General features: G+C 42.5%; 1 protein-coding gene and 1 pseudogene across 3 annotated transcripts in view; both read left to right on the top strand.

Moving 5' to 3' along the window:
• The window catches only part of UBE2G1 (ubiquitin conjugating enzyme E2 G1), a 103,058-nt gene that overhangs the window by 81,061 nt on the left and 3,958 nt on the right, over window positions 1–18,039 (top strand). For all 3 annotated transcript variants that reach the window (XM_039476665.2, XM_074388377.1, XM_074388378.1), the window contains 2 exons: window positions 1,993–2,171; window positions 9,627–9,750. In XM_039476665.2, coding sequence (XP_039332599.1) covers window positions 1,993–2,171; window positions 9,627–9,713 — 266 coding nt within the window. In that variant the 3' untranslated portion in view covers window positions 9,714–9,750. The remainder of the gene's footprint in view (window positions 1–1,992; window positions 2,172–9,626; window positions 9,751–18,039) is intronic.
• Window positions 11,049–11,146, top strand: LOC120366926 (small nucleolar RNA U3; annotated as a pseudogene).

Below are 18,039 nucleotides of genomic sequence, written 5' to 3'. Positions count from 1 at the left end.
AAATCTCTACCGAACAAAAAAAATTTAGCCAGGAATGGTGCCATGTGCCTGTGGTCCCAGCTACTTGGGAAGCCAAGGTGGGAGGACCACTAGAGCCCAGGAGTTTGAGACCAGCCTGAGCAACATAGTGAGACCTCCATCTGTATGGAAAAAAAAAGGTTAGCCAAGCATCATGTCATGTGCCCATGGTCCCAGCTATTCGGGGGGCTGAGGCAGGAGGATCACTTGAGCCTGGGAGGTCAAGGCTGCACAGAGCTGTGATCATACCACTACACTCCAGCTTGGGTGACAAAATGAGACCCAGTCTCAAAAACCAAAGCAACAACAACAAAAAACCACCAAAAAATAAGTATTTGTCGAATTAAGAGAGCAATGATATTGACTGGTATGTACAAACTTTGATTCTGATTACCCAGAGTTTGTAACAGGGTAAATATTGATGTTATGAAATGAAAAACAAGATTTAGAATTATATTTATTCACAAATTTGTTAGACTATGTAGAATAAGTTAGAGATGAAATATACATAAATATTGTCACTATTTAAATTCCTTTCAAAAATTTCCTCCTCAAAGTATGTTTAAAAAAAAAATTACAGGCCGGGCGCGGTGGCTCAAGCCTGTAATCCCAGCACTTTGGGAGGCCGAGGTGGGTGGATCACGAGGTCGAAAGATCGAGACCATCCTGGTCAACATGGTGAAACCCCGTCTCTACTAAAAATACAAAAAAACTAGCTGGGCGTGGTGGCGCATGCCTGTAATCCCAGCTACTTAGGAGGCTGAGGCAGGAGAATTGCCTGAGCCCAGGAGGCAGAGGTTGCGGTGAGCCGAGATCGCGCCATTGCACTCCAGCCTGGGTAACAAGAGCGAAACTCCGTCTCAAAAAAAAAAAAAAAAAAAAAAAAAAAAAATTACAGTGGATAAATGTTACCATAAAAGATTAGTTTCACAATAGGGATTATTTATATGATGTATAAATGACTTTTTTTTTTTTTTTTTTTTTTTTTTAAAGACAGAGTCTCATTCTGTGACTTAGGCTGGAGTCACATTCTACTCGATGCAACCTTTGCCTCCCGGGGAATTCCCCTCCCTTAAGCAATTCTTCTGCCCCAGCCTCCCGAGTAGCTGGGACTACAGGCACATGCCACCACACCCGGCTAATTTTTGTATTTTTAGTAGAAACAGGGTTTCACCATATTGGCCAGGCTGGTCTCGAACTCCTGACCTAGTGATCCACCCTCCTCAGCCTCCCAAAGTGCTGGAATTACAGGCGTGAGCTACCCTGCACGACCTTTTTATTTTTAATCAATAAGTAATATTTTACCTTTTGCTGAACCACTTAAACAGTTGTGTCAGCACACGTCTCCTAAAAATAAGGATTTTTTAAATTAAATGTATTTATAGAAAGGAGGCCTCATGAATGTCATATATGTTGTTGAGTTTTCATTGGCAGTATGGCATGTTAGTTTTGCGAACTGAATATGTGTCTTTCCCAGAAAATACACTTTTGCCTTTATATGATTGTAAAAATACATTTCTTAGGAAAATCTCTGGGCCTTTGACTATCACTGATTTAAGTCTGTAAGTTAGTGGGAAACTAAGAAACCATTACCTAGAAACTCAGTTGCTGGTACTTCCTGCAAATGAAGAACTGATTCAGTAGTTGCCATTTATTCATTTATTATGTCGTACTTACGACATGTGAATGTTAAGTACCAACCATCTATATACTAGATATTTTAATGTTTTTTACATAAATGAAAAAGATGGCTTACATTCCTATTGGGTTTGTCAGATGGATCCTATGTATTTGGTAAAATCTATACTATAGTCTTCCTAAAAAGTCAACACATTCCATTTTTAGACATGAACTTCTGTGTATATGTCATGTTTTATAAAGATACTGTGTGAATCAGGATCACATTTGTAATTGATATTTTATGTATAGCCAAATTAGCAGTATATGAAACAACCCTCTTCTCTAATTTTGCAGTTGATAAAAATGGTGATGTGTGCATTTCTATTCTTCATGAGCCTGGGGAAGATAAGTATGGTTATGAAAAGCCAGAGGAACGCTGGCTCCCTATCCACACTGTGGAAACCATCATGATTAGTGTCATTTCTATGCTGGCAGACCCTAATGGAGACTCACCTGCTAATGTTGATGCTGCGGTAAGGTGGTCACATGTCTTCCCTTCTCTTCACTTTCCTTTTTAATAAAACTTGAGCTATAGTTAGTATGTATGTAAGTATGCATGTAGATGTGCATGTGTATGTGTGTGTGTGTGTGTATCTATATTTTTGACAAATATAAATTATTTACTTATTTTATTTTTTTGAGACAAGATCTTTCTCTGTCACCTAGGCTGGAGTGCAGTGGCACAATCATAGGTCACTGCAAACTCAAACTCCTGGGCCCAAGTGGTCCTCCAGCCTTGGCCTCCCAAATTGTTTGGATTACAGGCATGAGCCACCATGCCTGGCTAAAATTTAGTGCATATTTATTGTATACAATACATTGTTTTGAAATATGCATATGTTGTGGAAAGGCTAGTTTGAGGTATTTGACATATACATTACCTCACATAGTTAACCAATTTGTTGTGAAAAACTTAAATTCTCCTCTCAGTACTTTTGTAGAATATTGTACATTGTTACTAAGGTGTAAACTGTGACACCAAATTTAAAATTGGGGGTGGAATGGGCAGGGCCTAAGTAGGTTTTTAATGCAATCAAAATTAGTTATCAGGTTAAAATGACTTGTTGTAACTATGAAATTTTTTTGTAAGACTCATGGTTAACCACAGAGCAAAATCCTACAGTAGTTAACACAAAAGATAAAAAGTAAGGAATTGAGTAATACCAGTAGAGAAAATCACTTATTATTCATGAAGGAAGACAGCAAGAGAGGAAGAAAGAACAAAATGATCTATACAAAACAACCAGAAAACAATAAAATGGCCGTAGTAAGTTTCTGTTTCTATTTTTGTTTATAATTTTTCTGAATCTTTATGGAAGTTGCAGACATAGTTAAGCTTTGCTTTTAAATACTTAAGCCTGCAACTTTTAAAAATGACACGATCTAGCCGGGCGCGGTGGCTCAAGCCTGTAATCCCAGCACTTTGGGAGGCCGAGGCGGGTGGATCACGAGGTCAAGAGATCGAGACCATCCTGGTCAACATGGTGAAACCCCGTCTCTACTAAAAAGGGCAAAAAATTAGCTGGGCATGGTGGCACGTGCCTGTAATCCCAGCTACTCAGGAGGCTGAGGCAGGAGAATTGCCTGAACCCAGGAGGCGGAGGTTGCGGTGAGCCGAGATCGTGCCATTGCACTCCAGCCTGGGTAACAAGGGCGAAACTCCGTCTCAAAAAAAAAAAAAAAAAAAAAAAAAATGACACGATCTTACATAAGTATAATAGTGTTATAAGCTGGGTGTGGTAGCTCATGATTGTAATCTCAACACTTTGGGAGGGCCAGGAGGGAGGATTGCTTCAGGCCAGGAGTTCAAAACCAGCCTGGGAAACACAGCGAGACCTCGTCTCTACCAAAAATTAAAAAAAAAAAAAAAAAAAAAAAAAAATTAGCTCGGCATGGTGCTGTGTTCCTGTATTCCCAGCTGCTTTGGAGGCTGAGGTGGAATGATGGCTTGAGCCCAGGAGTTGGAGCCTATGGTGTGCTGTCGTCACACCCCTGCGTCCAGCCTGGGCGACAGAGCAAGACTGAACTCTAAAAACAAAACCTGTTGTTATACCTGAGACAATTTAATGCCTAGTCTCTCTTAAAGTTCATATTATTATCCCCAAGTTTTCAGTTTTTAAGTTTCACATCTATAGAAAAAAATGTGTTAAATGAACACCACTATACCTTTCACCTAGATTCACCAATTGTAGATATTTTGCAATTTTTCTAAACAGTTTGAGAGTAGTTTATAGGTATAACCCTTCACCCCAGGATGTTTCAGCATCTGTTCCCTGAGAACGAGCCTATCTTTCCATGTACACATAGTACAAGCCTGTCATTGATGTAGTACTATTATCGTTTACACATATGCAATCTATATTCACACTGGATTGGATTGTCCAGTGTTCTTTATAGCTGCCACACCCCAATCCAGCAGCTTTTTTTTTTTCCTTTTTAAATCCAGAGGCTAGTCTAGGAACGTCCGTTACATTTGTATTCAAGTTTCATTTGTCTTCCTTTAGAATAGTTCCTAGTTCCTTAGCCTTCTCTCTTTCTTTGAAAAGCCTTTTGTTCTTATTCTTAGAACCTTTGTTAGTATTATATACCAAAGTCAGGGTATAAAATTTACCCTTTTTCTTAGGTTAATAACAACTTGGGTGGAATCTTACACATAGACTAAGACACTATGGAGAACTCCCTCTGAAAGCTATGACTGAAATTCATAATAAAGTTGAACTAAAAATTGGCAGAAAACTATTTTAACTTTCTATTTAATCAAGTATTTGTCTCAACAGTGTAAGAGATGATAAGGGAGAAGGGGTGATAGCTGCATTAAAGGAAATCCTAGGGAATCATTTTGAGAGAGAGCTGATGAATGTTTATTTGGTTCATGATCAGCTGTCAGCAATTTTAGTAATGAGATAAGAGCTGACAAATTGCCCTTTTATTTTATTTTATTTTATTTTAATTTTATTTGTTTGTTTGTTTGAGAGTCTTCCTCTGTCATCCAGACTGGAGTGCAGTGGCATGACCTGGCTTTCCTGCAAACACAACCTCCACCTCCTGGGTCAAGCGATTCTCCTGCCTCAGCCTCCCAAGTAGCTGGGATTAGAGACGTTCGCAGCATGCCCAGCAATTTTGTGTGTGTGTTTTCAGTAGAGATGGGGTTTCACCACGTTGGCCAGGCTGATCTTGAACTCCTGACTTCAAGTGATCCACTCGCCTTTGCTTCCCAAGGTGCTAGGATTACAGGCATGAGCCACCATGCCTGGCCCTTTTATCTTTTTTTTTTTTTTTTTTTGAGATGGAGTTTTGCTCTTGTTACCCAGGCTGGAGTGCAATGGCGCGATCTCTGCTCACCGCAACCTCCGCCTCCTGGGTTCAGGCAATTCTCCTGCCTCAGCCTCCTGAGTAGCTGGGATTACAGGCACACGCCACCATGCCCAGCTAATTTTTTGTAATTTTTAGTAGAGACGGGGTTTCACCACGTTGACCAGGATGGTCTCGATCTCTTGACCTCGTGATCCACCTGCCTCGGCCTCCCAAAGTGCTGGGATTACAGGCTTGAGCCACCGCGCCCGGCCTCCTTTTATCTTAAAGAAGAGTAAATTAATAGCCAATAATCAAAACCATAAATATACAAAAATTATTTATTAACCCTTCAAAATAGCTGAATCCTAAAAAAGCCAAATGTACTGCCAAAATAAAGTCATTCTCTTGATGCCAAACATTTCTCTGAGTGTAGAAATAGGCCTTAATATAAAGTTGAAATATGCAAACATGAGTTCTAGTCCAAGCACCACAAATTGTGCAAAATCTATTCCTTTTTTTTTTTTTCTTGAAACCCACTGATTCTTCCTTCTGACTTAGTTTTCTCATATAAAAACCAAAAACCGGCCGGGCGCGGTGGCTCAAGCCTGTAATCCCAGCACTTTGGGAGGCCGAGGCGGGTGGATGACGAGGTCAAGAGATCGAGACCATCCTGGTCAACATGGTGAAACCCCGTCTCTACTAAAAATACAAAAAATTAGCTGGGCATGGTGGTGCGTGCCTGTAATCCCAGCTACTCAGGAGGCTGAGGCAGGAGAATTGCCTGAACCCAGGAGGCGGAGGTTGCGGTGAGCTGAGATTGTGCCATTGCACTCCAGCCTGGGTAACAAGAGCGAAACTCTGTCTCAAAAAACAAAAACAAAAACAAAAACAAAAACAAAAAACAAACCAAAAACCATGACTTAAATAACAGCTTACCATTTTTTTTTTTTTTTTTTGACACAGAGTCTCGTTCTGTCACTGAGGCTGGAGTGTAGTAGCACAATCTCTGCTCACTGCAACCTCCACCTCCACCTCCTGGGTACAAGTGATTCTCATGCCTCAGCGTCCCTAGTAGCTGGGATTACAGGCGCATGCCACCCTACCTAGCTAATTTTTGTGTTTTTAGTAGAGACAGGGTTTTTGCCATGTTGGCCAGGCTGGTCTTGAACTCCTGAACTCAGGTGATCCACCTGCCTCAGCTTCCCAAAGTGCTGGGATTACAGGCTTGAGCCATCGCACCAGCCCAGTTTACCATTCTTACTTGCTTTTTCCTGTCGAATACTACACCTTTGATCATATTTTCATAGTTTTGTTTTTCTGGCCTCCCAGTCAGTAGTACCTATTCCAGGAAACTCCCATTTCTCTTAGCCATCTCTCTCTTGGGTCCCTAAATTCTTTGGCTCCGACTTTCTCAGCCTGCTGCTTAGCTGCCTTACTGGGATTTCCGATTCACTGTTCTTCTCAATCGAATCTTTTGTTTTGTGGATCCCATTTCTTCTTGGTTGATTTCCTCCATCTAGAGCAGGCTTCCCCAAACTACGGCTCAAGGGCCGCATTCAGCCCCCTGAGGCCATTTATCCATCCCACCCCCACCCCCTCCCCACCCCCACCCCCACCCCCCTCCCCCCATCCCCCGCACTTAAGGAAGGGTCACCTCTTTGATTGGTGGTCAGCAGTGAGAGGAGCACAGTATGTGACGGCCCTCCAACAGTCTGAGGGACAGTGAACTGGCCCCCTGTGTAAAAAGTTTGGGGATGCCTGATCTAGAGCAATGTCTTAGGGTAAGTGACAGTTAAATCCTGAGTCTGTTCATGATTTAAGGTGCTTTTATTCTTCCCTTATACTTGATTGATACTTTGTTTCTAATATTATAGGGATAAAATCAAATTTACATAGAACTTGTATTTTACCATTTATTCTTGCTGATGCGAAAATTGATGCTAGGCTGATTCTTTTCTATCTTTAGATGACTTGTTCTTGTTTCCTTTTTTTTTTTCCCTTGTTATCTTTAGATTCTTTGCATTATTGTTGGTCCTCAGAAATTTCACAAAGTTGCGGGAACTCTTTCCTTTGCCATCTCTGTACTCGATGTATACCCTTTAAGTTTAAAGACTATCAGTCCTGGGAAATTTTCCTTTTAAATTATTTTGAGGCTGGGCACGGTGGCTCATGTCTGTAATCTCAGCACTTTGGGAGGCCAAGGCCGGTGAGCTACTTGAGGCTAGGAGTTCCAGACTAGCCTGGGCAGCATGATGAAACCCCATCTACAAAAAATACAAAGTAAGCTGTGTGTGGTACTGTGCAGTCGTAGGTATTCCAGAGGCTGAGGTGGGAGGATTGATTGCAGGCCCCAGGAGTTCGAGCCTCCAGTGAGCTACGATCACCACTGCACTTCAGCCCAGGCAACAGAGTGAGACCTTATCTCATAAAATACAAAAAAAAAAAAAAAAAAAAAAAAAGAGTCTGGGAAGAGTGTGTTTATGGTATTGATGTCTCTCAAAGCTATATGGTTATGTGGATGACAAAGCAGATACTAAACTGAAGGTTAGGGTAAGGGTTGGAGGAAGAGGTATCATTTCAGTTACAAAGTGAATGAGTAATTGCTTTTGACACCAATACCTGCACTAGCAGTTTTTTGTTTTTGTTTGTTTTTGTTTGGAGATGGAGTCTTGCTCTGTTGCTCAGGTTGGAATCCAGTAGCACGATCCTGGCTCACTGCAACCTCTGCCTTCTGAGTTCAAGCGATTTTCCTGCCTCAGTCTCCTAACAGGGATTACAGGTGTGCACCACCATGGCTGGCTAATTTTTTGTGTTTTTAGTAGGTACAGGGCTTCACCATGTCAGCTAGGCTGGGTCTTGAACTCCTGACCTCAGATGACCTACCTGCCTTGGCCTCCCAAAGTGCTGGGATTACAGGTGTGAGTCACTGCTCCCAGCCTAGCAGTTCTAATTATAGTATTCTTCAGTATATTTATATAAAGTTTATATATTATTATTATTTCAGGAAAGTATTAAAATTTCGGATATAGTTGGAGGAAAATGTTGAGTATACAGATTTTCTTTCCCCCTCCCCTCCGCTCCCCACAACAGAGTCTCACTTTCTCGCTCAGGCTGGAGAGCAGTGGCTTGATCTAGGCCTTGCAACGCCTCCCGGTTTCTAGCTATTCTCCAGCCTCAGCCTTCCAAGTAGCTGGAACTACAGGCACGTGCCACCCCGCCCAGCAAATTTTAGTAGTTTTAGTAGAGACAGGGTTTCATCATGTTTGTCAGTTGACCTTGATCTCCTGACCTCATGATCCACCTGCCTCGGCCTCCCAAAGTCCTGGGATTATAGGAGTGAGCCACTGCTGAGTGTGCAGACTTTCAATTAATTTCTAATTTCAGTTCACTGCCCCCCCCCGCCCCACTTTGTTTTTTGAGAGATGGAGTCTTGCTCTGTTGCCCAGGCTGGAGTGCAGTGGCACAATATTGGCTCACTGCAACTTCTGCCTGTCAGATTGAAGGGATTCTCCTGGCTCAGCTTCCCAAGTAGCTGGGACTACAGGTGTGTGCCCCCATATCCATCTAATTTCTGTATCCTTTTGTAGAGATGGTGATTAACCATGTTGGCCAGGCTGGTCTCAAATTGCTGACCTCAGGTGATCCTGAGGTCCCACCTCGGCTTCCCAAAGTGCTAGAATTACAGACAGGAGCCACTGCTCCTGGCCTCAGCCCCACTTTTGATTCAGGCTTGTCTCAGAGTTGCCATTTCCAAATTTTAGCTTCTTTAGACTTCCGTTTAATAGATCCTTTTCCTGCTGTTTCCCCTCTCCCCCAGCTCTTCTTCTCTCTCTTGCTCTCTCTCCCTCCTCCCCTTTCCCTCTTCCCCCCTCTCTCCCCCCTACCCCGTTCTTTTCCATTTTCACATACCTGGCAGTGACAGTGATAATTGTCATATGTTTTTTAAATCTCAGTATGATGCATCCCACCTATCTACTTTATGTTGCAGCCACTTTTATGTTTATTTTCTGTTTTTTTCCAACAGGGAGAGTTGGCAGTCTTTCAGATAATCCTTCAGATTACCAACTGAATATTTTTTTGTTTTGTTTTGTTTTTGAGACAGTCTCGCTGTGGTGCAATCTCAGCTCACCGCACTCTTCACCTCCCTGGTTTAAGCAATTCTCCTGCCTCAGCCTCCTGAGTAGCTGGGATTACAAGTGTGCGCCACTATGCCCGACTAATCTGGGTACTTTTAATCTCACCATGTTCATCAGGCCCGTCTCAAACTCCTGACCTCATGATCCACCCACCTTGGCCTCCCAAAGTGGTGGGATTACAGGCCTGAGCCACTGCACCTGGCCTGAAAGTCTTATTTGTATATTTTTAGATTTATTTTTCAGTGTAATACAAAACTGTAAATGTTCTTTTGTGACCGTTTTTAAAGATAACTTTTAGTATAGAGGTAATTTGCATAGGAGATTTCTGCCTGTGTATCCTGACAATGTCTTCCAAAAGTATGTCTGTTTTCTACCTTATCAACTCTACAACATTTTTGAAGTCTACAAATGACCAAGGGATTACATTCCAAATTAAATATTTGAGATTATAAAGAGGAGTTTGCATGAAATCATTTGATACTGCTTTTTTAATTACAGAAAGAATGGAGGGAAGATAGAAATGGAGAGTTTAAAAGAAAAGTTGCCCGCTGTGTAAGAAAAAGCCAAGAGACTGCTTTTGAGTGACATTTATTTAGCAGCTAATAACTTCACTTATTTCAGGGTAAGTCTTTTCAAACATCGTACTTTTGGTTTTTTGTAAGTATCATATTAGTTTTTGGAAATTGTGTGATTTGGGTATATGAATTATATTTTTTTCATTGACTTCATGTTTAATGGCTATCCTTGCTTCCCGATTTGCATTTCCAGTAGTCTGCTTGTTCTCAAAACTACTGTGTAATCTGTTCGCTTTTTCTCCAAAGACACCCAGCTGTTTTTCACTAGATACTCTGCATTCATATGTTTAGTATGCTGGTGCTCTGTTCTTTTCACTGATGGCAAAGTTTCTAATGTTAAGGTTCTTATTTCCATTTAGTTTCTTTGTTTGACTTTTTTTTTTTTCTTTTTTTTTTTTTCTGAGATGGAGTTTCACTCTTATTCCTCAGGCTGGAGTGCAATGGCGCTATCTCAGCTCACTGCAGCCTCCACCTCCCAGGTTCAAGTGATTCTCCTGCCTCAGCCTCCTGAGTATCAGGGACTACAGGCATGTGTCACCAAGGCTGGTTAATTTTACATGTTTTAGTAGAGACGGGGTTTCTCCATGTTGGTCAGGCTGGTCTCAAACTCCCAACCACCCTCAGGTGATCTGCCCACCTTGGCCTCCCAAAATGTTGGGATTACGGGCGTCAGCCACCACACCCGGCCTGTTTGACTTTTTGATCTACCATCCTGATCACTTCTGGGCACTAATGTTTCTTACATGTTCATATACTGTATTATGTAGGGTATAGGCAAGACCATGAATCAATCTACCTGTTCCCTGAAAGTTAGTCTTCTATCTCCTTGGTCTTTAGAGACAGGGCCAGTAGTAAAAACATCCCTTTTGCTATGTAACATGTGTCCACAGTTTTATCTTAGGTCTAGAAAGGAGTCAGAGATGGAAGGTGCCCATCCACCTTAGAAGAGGAAATAATAGGGCCGGGCATGGTGGCTCACGCCTGTAATCCCAGCACTTTGGGAGGCCGAGGCGGGTGGATCATGAGGTCGAGAGATCGAGACCATCCTGGTCAACATGGTGAAACCTTGTCTCTATTAAAAATACAAAAAATTAGCTGGGCATGGTGGCGCGTGCCTGTAATCCCAGCTACTCAGGAGGCTGAGGCAGGAGAATTGCCTGAACTCACAGGGCCGAGGTTGCGGTGAGCTGAGATCGTGCCATTGCACTCCAGCCTGGGTAACAAGAGCGAAACTCCATCTCAAAAAAAAAAAACAGAAGAGGCAATAATACAGAATAATTGCTCGTATGTGGGCTATTTTGTCTCTTTTAAAAAAATAAATATTGAGCTGATGGAAACTGAAATGAAGACTATACTTTCAGGGATCATTTCTATAGTTTGTTACTATAGAAGTTTCTCCAAAGGTGTAGAGCACCAAAGGATACAACACTGAGCTGTTTCAGATTTAGCTACTTAGATTCAGCAGGCTGCAATAGTTAAAAACAAGGGTATCAGAACATGTTTATTTAGTGTCTATGTCTCTGAAAAAGGAATAGCCCCGCAGGTTGGTGAATAAAGTCTAAGAGTTGTGAAGCTGCAGAAACAAGATGCCAGATGATTCCTAAGACCTGCTTGTGATAATTAAATGATGCAGTACAAGACCTCTTGATTTGTGGGGGTTGAGGGAGAAACTGAACTATAGTGTGTAAAGCGTGACAATTCATGGTACATCCTATGTGGACTCTACCTATTTTAAGAAAACGAGCATTACCGTTATCTTATGCCCCCACCCTCCACTGCTTTCTTCTGTCCCTTTCTCCTCTTCCTCATTCTGGGTTTACTATTGCTTTTCTTCATAATTTTACCAAATTTGCATTTTGAAACAATGTATTGCATGATTTTGAACTGTTTCTATGTGGAATGATAATGGATGTATTCTTCTGTTACCTTTATTGCTCAGCATTCTTCAAATTGATCTGTATTGTTGCAAATAGGTATACTTTGTCTGTACTATTTCATTAGGTAAAGTACCTCTCTACTCTTTATTCTCATTGCAGTGATTTTCTGAATTGCTGTACGGGTATTTTTTTCTTTTTCTATCATAGAGGGTGGCTGTCCTTGTTTCCTGATTCGTGTGTACTATAAGAGGTTCTCTAGGGTATATACTTAGGGGTGAAATTATTTAATTAAGGGCACATGCTCGTCGTTTTGACTAGATAATGCTAAACTGTAAAGTGTTCCTTCTTTTTGTAGTCCTATTGGCAAAGATAAAGATTCCCTTTGCAGCCAGGCGCGGTGGCTCATGCCTGTAATCCTAGCACTTTGGGAGGCTGAGGTGGGCGGATCATGAGTTCAGGAGTTCGAGACCAGCCTGGCCAATGTGGTGAAACCCCATCCCTACTATAAATATAAAAAATTAGTTGGGCATGGTGGTGCGCGCCTGTTGTCCCAGTTACTTGGGATGCTGAGGCAGGAGAGTCGCTTGAACCTGGGAGTGAGCTAAGATCACGCCACTGTACTCCAGCCTGGGAGACAGAGCGAGACTCAGTCTCAAAAGGAAAAAAAAAAAAGATTCCTGGCCCAATTCAGTGGCTCATGCCTGTAATCCCAGTACTCTGGGAGGCCAAGGTGGGTGGATTACCTGAGGTCAGGAGTTCGAGACCAGCATAGCCAACATGGTGAAAACCTGTCTCTACTAAAAAATACAAAAATTAGCCAGGCACGATGGTGGGTGCTTGTAATCCCAGCTACTTGGTAGGCTGAGGCCGGAAAATCGCTTGAACCCAGGAGGTGGAGGTTGCAGTGAGCCGAGATCACGCCACTGCACTCCAGCTTGGGCGACAGACCAGGACTCTGTCTTTAAAAAAAAAAAAAAAAATTCTCTTTACTTCCTATATTCAATAACATTTGAGATTATCATACATCTGAATGATTATCAGTCTGGCCTGGCATGGTAGCTCATGCCTGTAATCCCAGCATTCTGGGAAGCTGAGACGGGCAGATCACTTGAGTTCAGGAGTTTGAGACCAGCCTGGTCCAAATGGTTGAAACCCTGTCTCTGCCAAAAAATATAAAAATTACCAAGGCGTAGCCTGGTGCAGTGGCTCACGCCTGTAGTTCCAGCACTTTGGGACGCTTAGGCAGGCAGATCACGAGGTCAAGAGATCGAGACCATCCTGGCCAACATGGTGAAACCTCATCTCTACTAAAAATACAGAAATCAGCTGGGCATGGTGGTTTACGCTTGTAGTCCCAGCTACTTGAGAGGCTGAGACAAGAGAATTGCATAAACCCAGAAGGCGGAGGTTGCAGTGAGCCAAGATCAGGCCACTGCACTTCAGCCTGGGGTCAGAGCAAGACTCTCAAAAAAGTAAAAAAAATACCAAGGCATAGTGATGCACTCCTGTAGTCCCAGCTACTCAGGAGGCTGATGGGAGAACTGCTTGAACCTGAGAGGCAGAGGCTGCAGTGAGCTGAGATTGCATCATTGCACTGCAACCTGGATGACAGAGTGAGACCATCTTACGCACAGCTGCGTGTGTGTGTGTGTGTGTGTGTGTGTGTGTATCTTGATCTGGATATTATAAAATGTTGGGTCACTGTGGGCTTAATATGCATTACCCTAGTTACCAATAAAATTGCATATTGTTTCACGTGTTTGGCCATTGAGGTTTCTTCTGTGAAATTTGTGTTCAGGTTTTAAGACTATTTTTTTCAGTTTGTTAATTTGTATACTTGACCTTTTCTTTTCTTTTCTTTTTTTTTTTTTTTGAGACGGAGTTTCGCTTGTTGCCCAGGCTGGAGTGCAATGGCGTGATCTCGGCTCACCGCAACCTCCGCCTCCTGGGTTCAGGCAATTCTCCTGCCTCAGCCTCCTGAGTAGCTGGGATTACAGGCACGTGCCACTATGCCCAGCTAATTTTTTGTATTTTTAGTAGAGACGGGGTTTCACCGTGTTGACCAGGATGGTCTCGATCTCTCGACCTCGTGATCCACCTGCCTCGGCCTCCCAAAGTGCTGGGATTACAGGCTTGAGCCACCGCGCCCGGCCGACCTTTTATTTTCTTTATGGTATCCTTTGGAAAAACTGAGGCTCTTATTTTTTTCATTTTTTTTTTTTTTTTTTTTTTTTTGAGACGGAGTTTTGCTCTTATTACCCAGGCTGGAGTGCAATGGTGCGATCTCGGCTCACCGCAACCTCCGCCTCCTGGGCTCAGGCAATTCTCCTGCCTCAGCCTCCTAAGTAGCTGGGATTACAGGCACGCGCCACCACGCCCAGCTAGTTTTTCTATTTTTAGTAGAGACGGGGTTTCACCATGTTGACCAGGATGGTCTCGATCTCTCGACCTCGTGATCCACCCGCCTCGGCCTCCCAAAGTGCTGGGATCACAGGCTTGAGCCACCGCGCCCGGCTATTTTTTTAATTTTTTTAGACAGAGTTTTGCTCTGTTGCCTAGGCTGGAGTACAGTGGTGCAATCTCGGCTCACTGCCCCCTCCACCTCCTGGGTTCAAGCAATTCTTGTGCCTCAGCCTTTCAAAGTGCTGGCGTTGTAGGCATGAGCCACCGTGCCTAGCCTGAGGTTCTTAATTTTAATGCAGGTGAATTGATTAGTCTTTTATGGGTTTTACTTTTGATGTCTTAGCTAGAAATCCTACTGTTTTTTTAACCACCAAACAATCTGTTTTGTTTTGCCTTTCATATTTGTGTTGAGTCCACTGAAACTGATTTTTGTGTATTTTGTGAGGTAAAGGTTGAACCTCATTCCCTGTGCTTTTTCTCCCCGGTGTATAACTGTTGACTCGACCACGTATTGACAAGTCCTTCTTTTTCACCATTGGTATACAGTGCCTGTTATGTCATAAAATCATATTTCCAACACATCAGCCAGTAGGTGTTGATCTATTTGGGGCATTATTTTTCAGCGGTTGGTTTGTGTTTTTTTGTGATTAAATGTATCAAATGCAAAGGTGCAAGTCAGAAGTAAAGCCAACGTCTATCCACCATTTATCCTGTTTTCGTGTTTGATATCTCTAGTTTCCAGAAAAAATTTCGATGAGCTTTTAGGTCTCCTTATTATAACCAGAAGTGGTCCCCTTAAGTAGCAGATACACCATGCAGTCTAAAAATCATTCCTATTTTCACCATCTTTTTTTATTTGCTCAGGAAGGAAATGCCTCAGTAAGTACCTAAACCAGTCATTAGTTTGGGAGCTGCACTTTGGGAGGCTGAGGTGGGTGGATGGAAGTTTGAGACCGATGTGGTGAAACCCCTTTCTACTAAAAATACCAAAAAAATTAGCCGACATGGTGGCACATGCCTGTAATCCCAGCCACTTGGGACGCTGAGGCAGGAGAATCACTTGAACCTGGCAGGCGGAGGTTGCAGCAAGCAGAGATTGCACCACTGCGTTCCAGCCTGGGCGACTCTGTCTCCAAAAGAAAAAAAAGAAAAGAAAAAAAAAGAGCTTCAGCGGGATTGGAAGCAGAGCATGACTGACTTTATTTGGGGTGGTTAGGATAGAGGTTAGAAGTAGGGTTGCTGGTGACATTGCAAGTCTCCAGAGTAGAGATACAGATCCTTTTGGCATAGAGAGCGGTACTTACCAGGGCCAAGGACAGCAGCCTGGAGACTGCACATCGAGGGGACAGGAGGAAGAAGTGGAGACTGGCGTGGTAACACACTGGAGAGTTAGGAGAGTGAATTGTCACAGGGAACTCGGAAAGGAGGTTGGTGTTAGTGCTCACCAGTCCCATGGTAGAAGAGGAGCAGCACTGCCCCAGTTTGCTGGGAAAAGTCAGCCGATTGGTGACAGGGCAAGAGTACACTGGGTGGCTGTGCAGGGTGATTTGGAACTTTTGGAAGCATTTGTATGAAGGGTAATGGGGAGAACTTCCTTGATATTAGCTGTTTTCCTCGTGGTGAAGATCATTGAAATACTTGCCTGTGAGTGATCAATTACTTTTATTTTTGTCATTAACATCAAAAAGTGGCTTCTATTTGAGAGCACACTGGTCTGTTTTGTATTTTTTTTTTAGATCTTTTTAAAAGATTAGATTTGGTAGCCACATGGAAAATTAAGGACTTGATTCTAGTTTTAGAAATATTAATAAATGGAACCAGACATTCAAGTTTTGTTGTTTGTTTTTTTGAGACAGTCTCACTCTGTTGCCCAGGCTGGAGTACAGTGGTGTGATCTCAGCTCAATGCAACCTCTACCTCCCGGGTTCAAGCAATTGATTCTCCTGCCTCAGCCTCCTGAGTACCTGGGATTACAGGTGTGCACCACCACGCCCGGCTAATTTTTTTTTTTTTTTTTTTTTTTGTATTTTTAGTAGAGGCAGGGTTTCATCATGTTAGTCAGGCTGGTCTCGAACTCCTGACTGCGTGATCTGCGTGTCTCAGCCTCCCAAAGTGCTGGGATTACAGGCGTGAACCACCGTGCCTGGCAAGACATTCAAGTTCTTTGGAGGTAAACCAGGTCCAGATTTTTAGTTTAAAAAAGCAGGAATATTGAGAAAATTTGAGGCAAATGACAGGTGGAATTGTTATAATTTCAATTAATGTTGAAACCTAAATTCTACAAAGTAGAAATACTTGCAAAAAAAATGTAAATGACTGTTTCAAGTCAGCACTAATTATTTGAAGTATTATGCAGGTAATTAGTTTTCACGTTCTTTTTTTTTAACTTTTGATCTCCTTATGTGTGCAAGATTCACATTTATCTTTCTAGAGAAAAGAATGATAAAACCTGCCTTTTCTGTACTGAGGCCTTATCTCTATTTAGAACTTAGTATAACTTTTATTCAAAGGGAAGAGGGATAGATTTTTTTTCTCTGCTGAAGAAGGTAATGCTGTTATTTAAAACTGGATCTTTGCTATTAAAAGGCTTGGTCACCTGATTTTAGGTGTTGTTTTTTCTTTTTTCTTTTTTTTTTTTTTTAAAAAAAGACAGGAGTCTTACTCTGTCTTCTAGGTTGGACTGCGGTGGCGTTCTGCCTTCACCCGTTCTGTTCCTTTCTTTTCTTTTGAGACAAGGTCTCACTCTCGAAGTCACACAGGCTTCAATGCAGTGGTACACTCATATCTTACTGCAGCTTTGAACTCCTAGGTTCACGTTATATTCCTGCCTCTCGAGCAGCTGGGACTACAAGGCACGTGCCACCGTGCCTGCCTAATTATTTATTGCAGAGACAACGGTCTCCCATTGCCCAGGCTGGTCTCGAACTCCTGGCCTCTTAATAATCTTCCTACCTTGGCCTCCCAAAGTGCGGGGACTACAGGCAGGAGCCACTATACCTGGCCATCTCTTGAGTTTCAGTGTATGGCTTTTGATTTTCTAATAAAAAATATGTATGTGCATATGCGTATCTATGTGCAGATGAAAGGACCTGACTCTGGTGAAGGTGATATATTTGTTATGTGGTACATTGCATGCTTTGCTAGGGGCCATTTACATTGATTGGTACGCATGTCTTTTGGAAAGACATTTAGCAGTGGTTCAGCCTCTCAGGATCTTGTAGGGAGGTGATCTAAACAGCTTGCTTCCTCCCTGCAACAGAGCTTTTGGTATAGTTGCATTTGAGTGATTGTAAGATTGATAAATTCATGTTGGGCTTTAGAAGGCATACTGAATTTTGAATATGTCTCGTGTGAGTTAAAATTTGCCGTAACTCTTAAGTACATTTGGCTTCTCTGTGAGGAATTTAAAATTATATCCCTTGATTTCTCAGTCATTTTCTGTTTGAATTCTTTTGCCCAAAATTGTGCATGGCAATAGATTCAGTTTCTGAGTTCCTTGGAACATTTAAAGATGTAATCCTAATAGGTGCTTCCTTTTCCGCTGTCCTTGGCACTCCCACCTACCCCCTTTCAAAGCACGTATTAATATAATCAAGACTCTGAAAAGTCTAATAGTCAGATGAGACTTCCAAACTTTAACCGCTGGGTGCAGCAGCACGTGCCTGTAGTCCTAGTGCTTTGGGAGGCTGAGGCAGCAGCATTGCTTGAGCCCAGTAGTCCAAGACCAGCCTGGGTGACGTGGTGAGACCCTGTTTCTACAAAAAAATTTAAAAATTAGCTGGGCATGGTGGTGTGCACCTGTGGTCCCAGCTACTTGGGAGGCTGAGGTGGGAGTATCACTTGAGGCTGGAGGCTGTAGTGAGCCGTGTTCATGCTGCTGCACTCCAGCATGAATGACAGAGTGGGACCCTGTCTTAAATAACAAAAACTTCAACCTAGTGTTTTTCTGACTTTGCACAGGAAACTCAGCCATGTATTAGCTATGTGAAGTTGTCTCACCTTTATAGGGTAGACTCCTTCATATGATGCGAGCATTCGGAAACTGAGTTGGTAAAG

This window comes from Saimiri boliviensis, chromosome 17 (genome assembly GCF_048565385.1).
Source record: "Saimiri boliviensis isolate mSaiBol1 chromosome 17, mSaiBol1.pri, whole genome shotgun sequence".
NCBI lineage: Eukaryota > Metazoa > Chordata > Mammalia > Primates > Cebidae > Saimiri > Saimiri boliviensis.
This window is presented reverse-complemented; position numbering and strand designations above follow the sequence as displayed.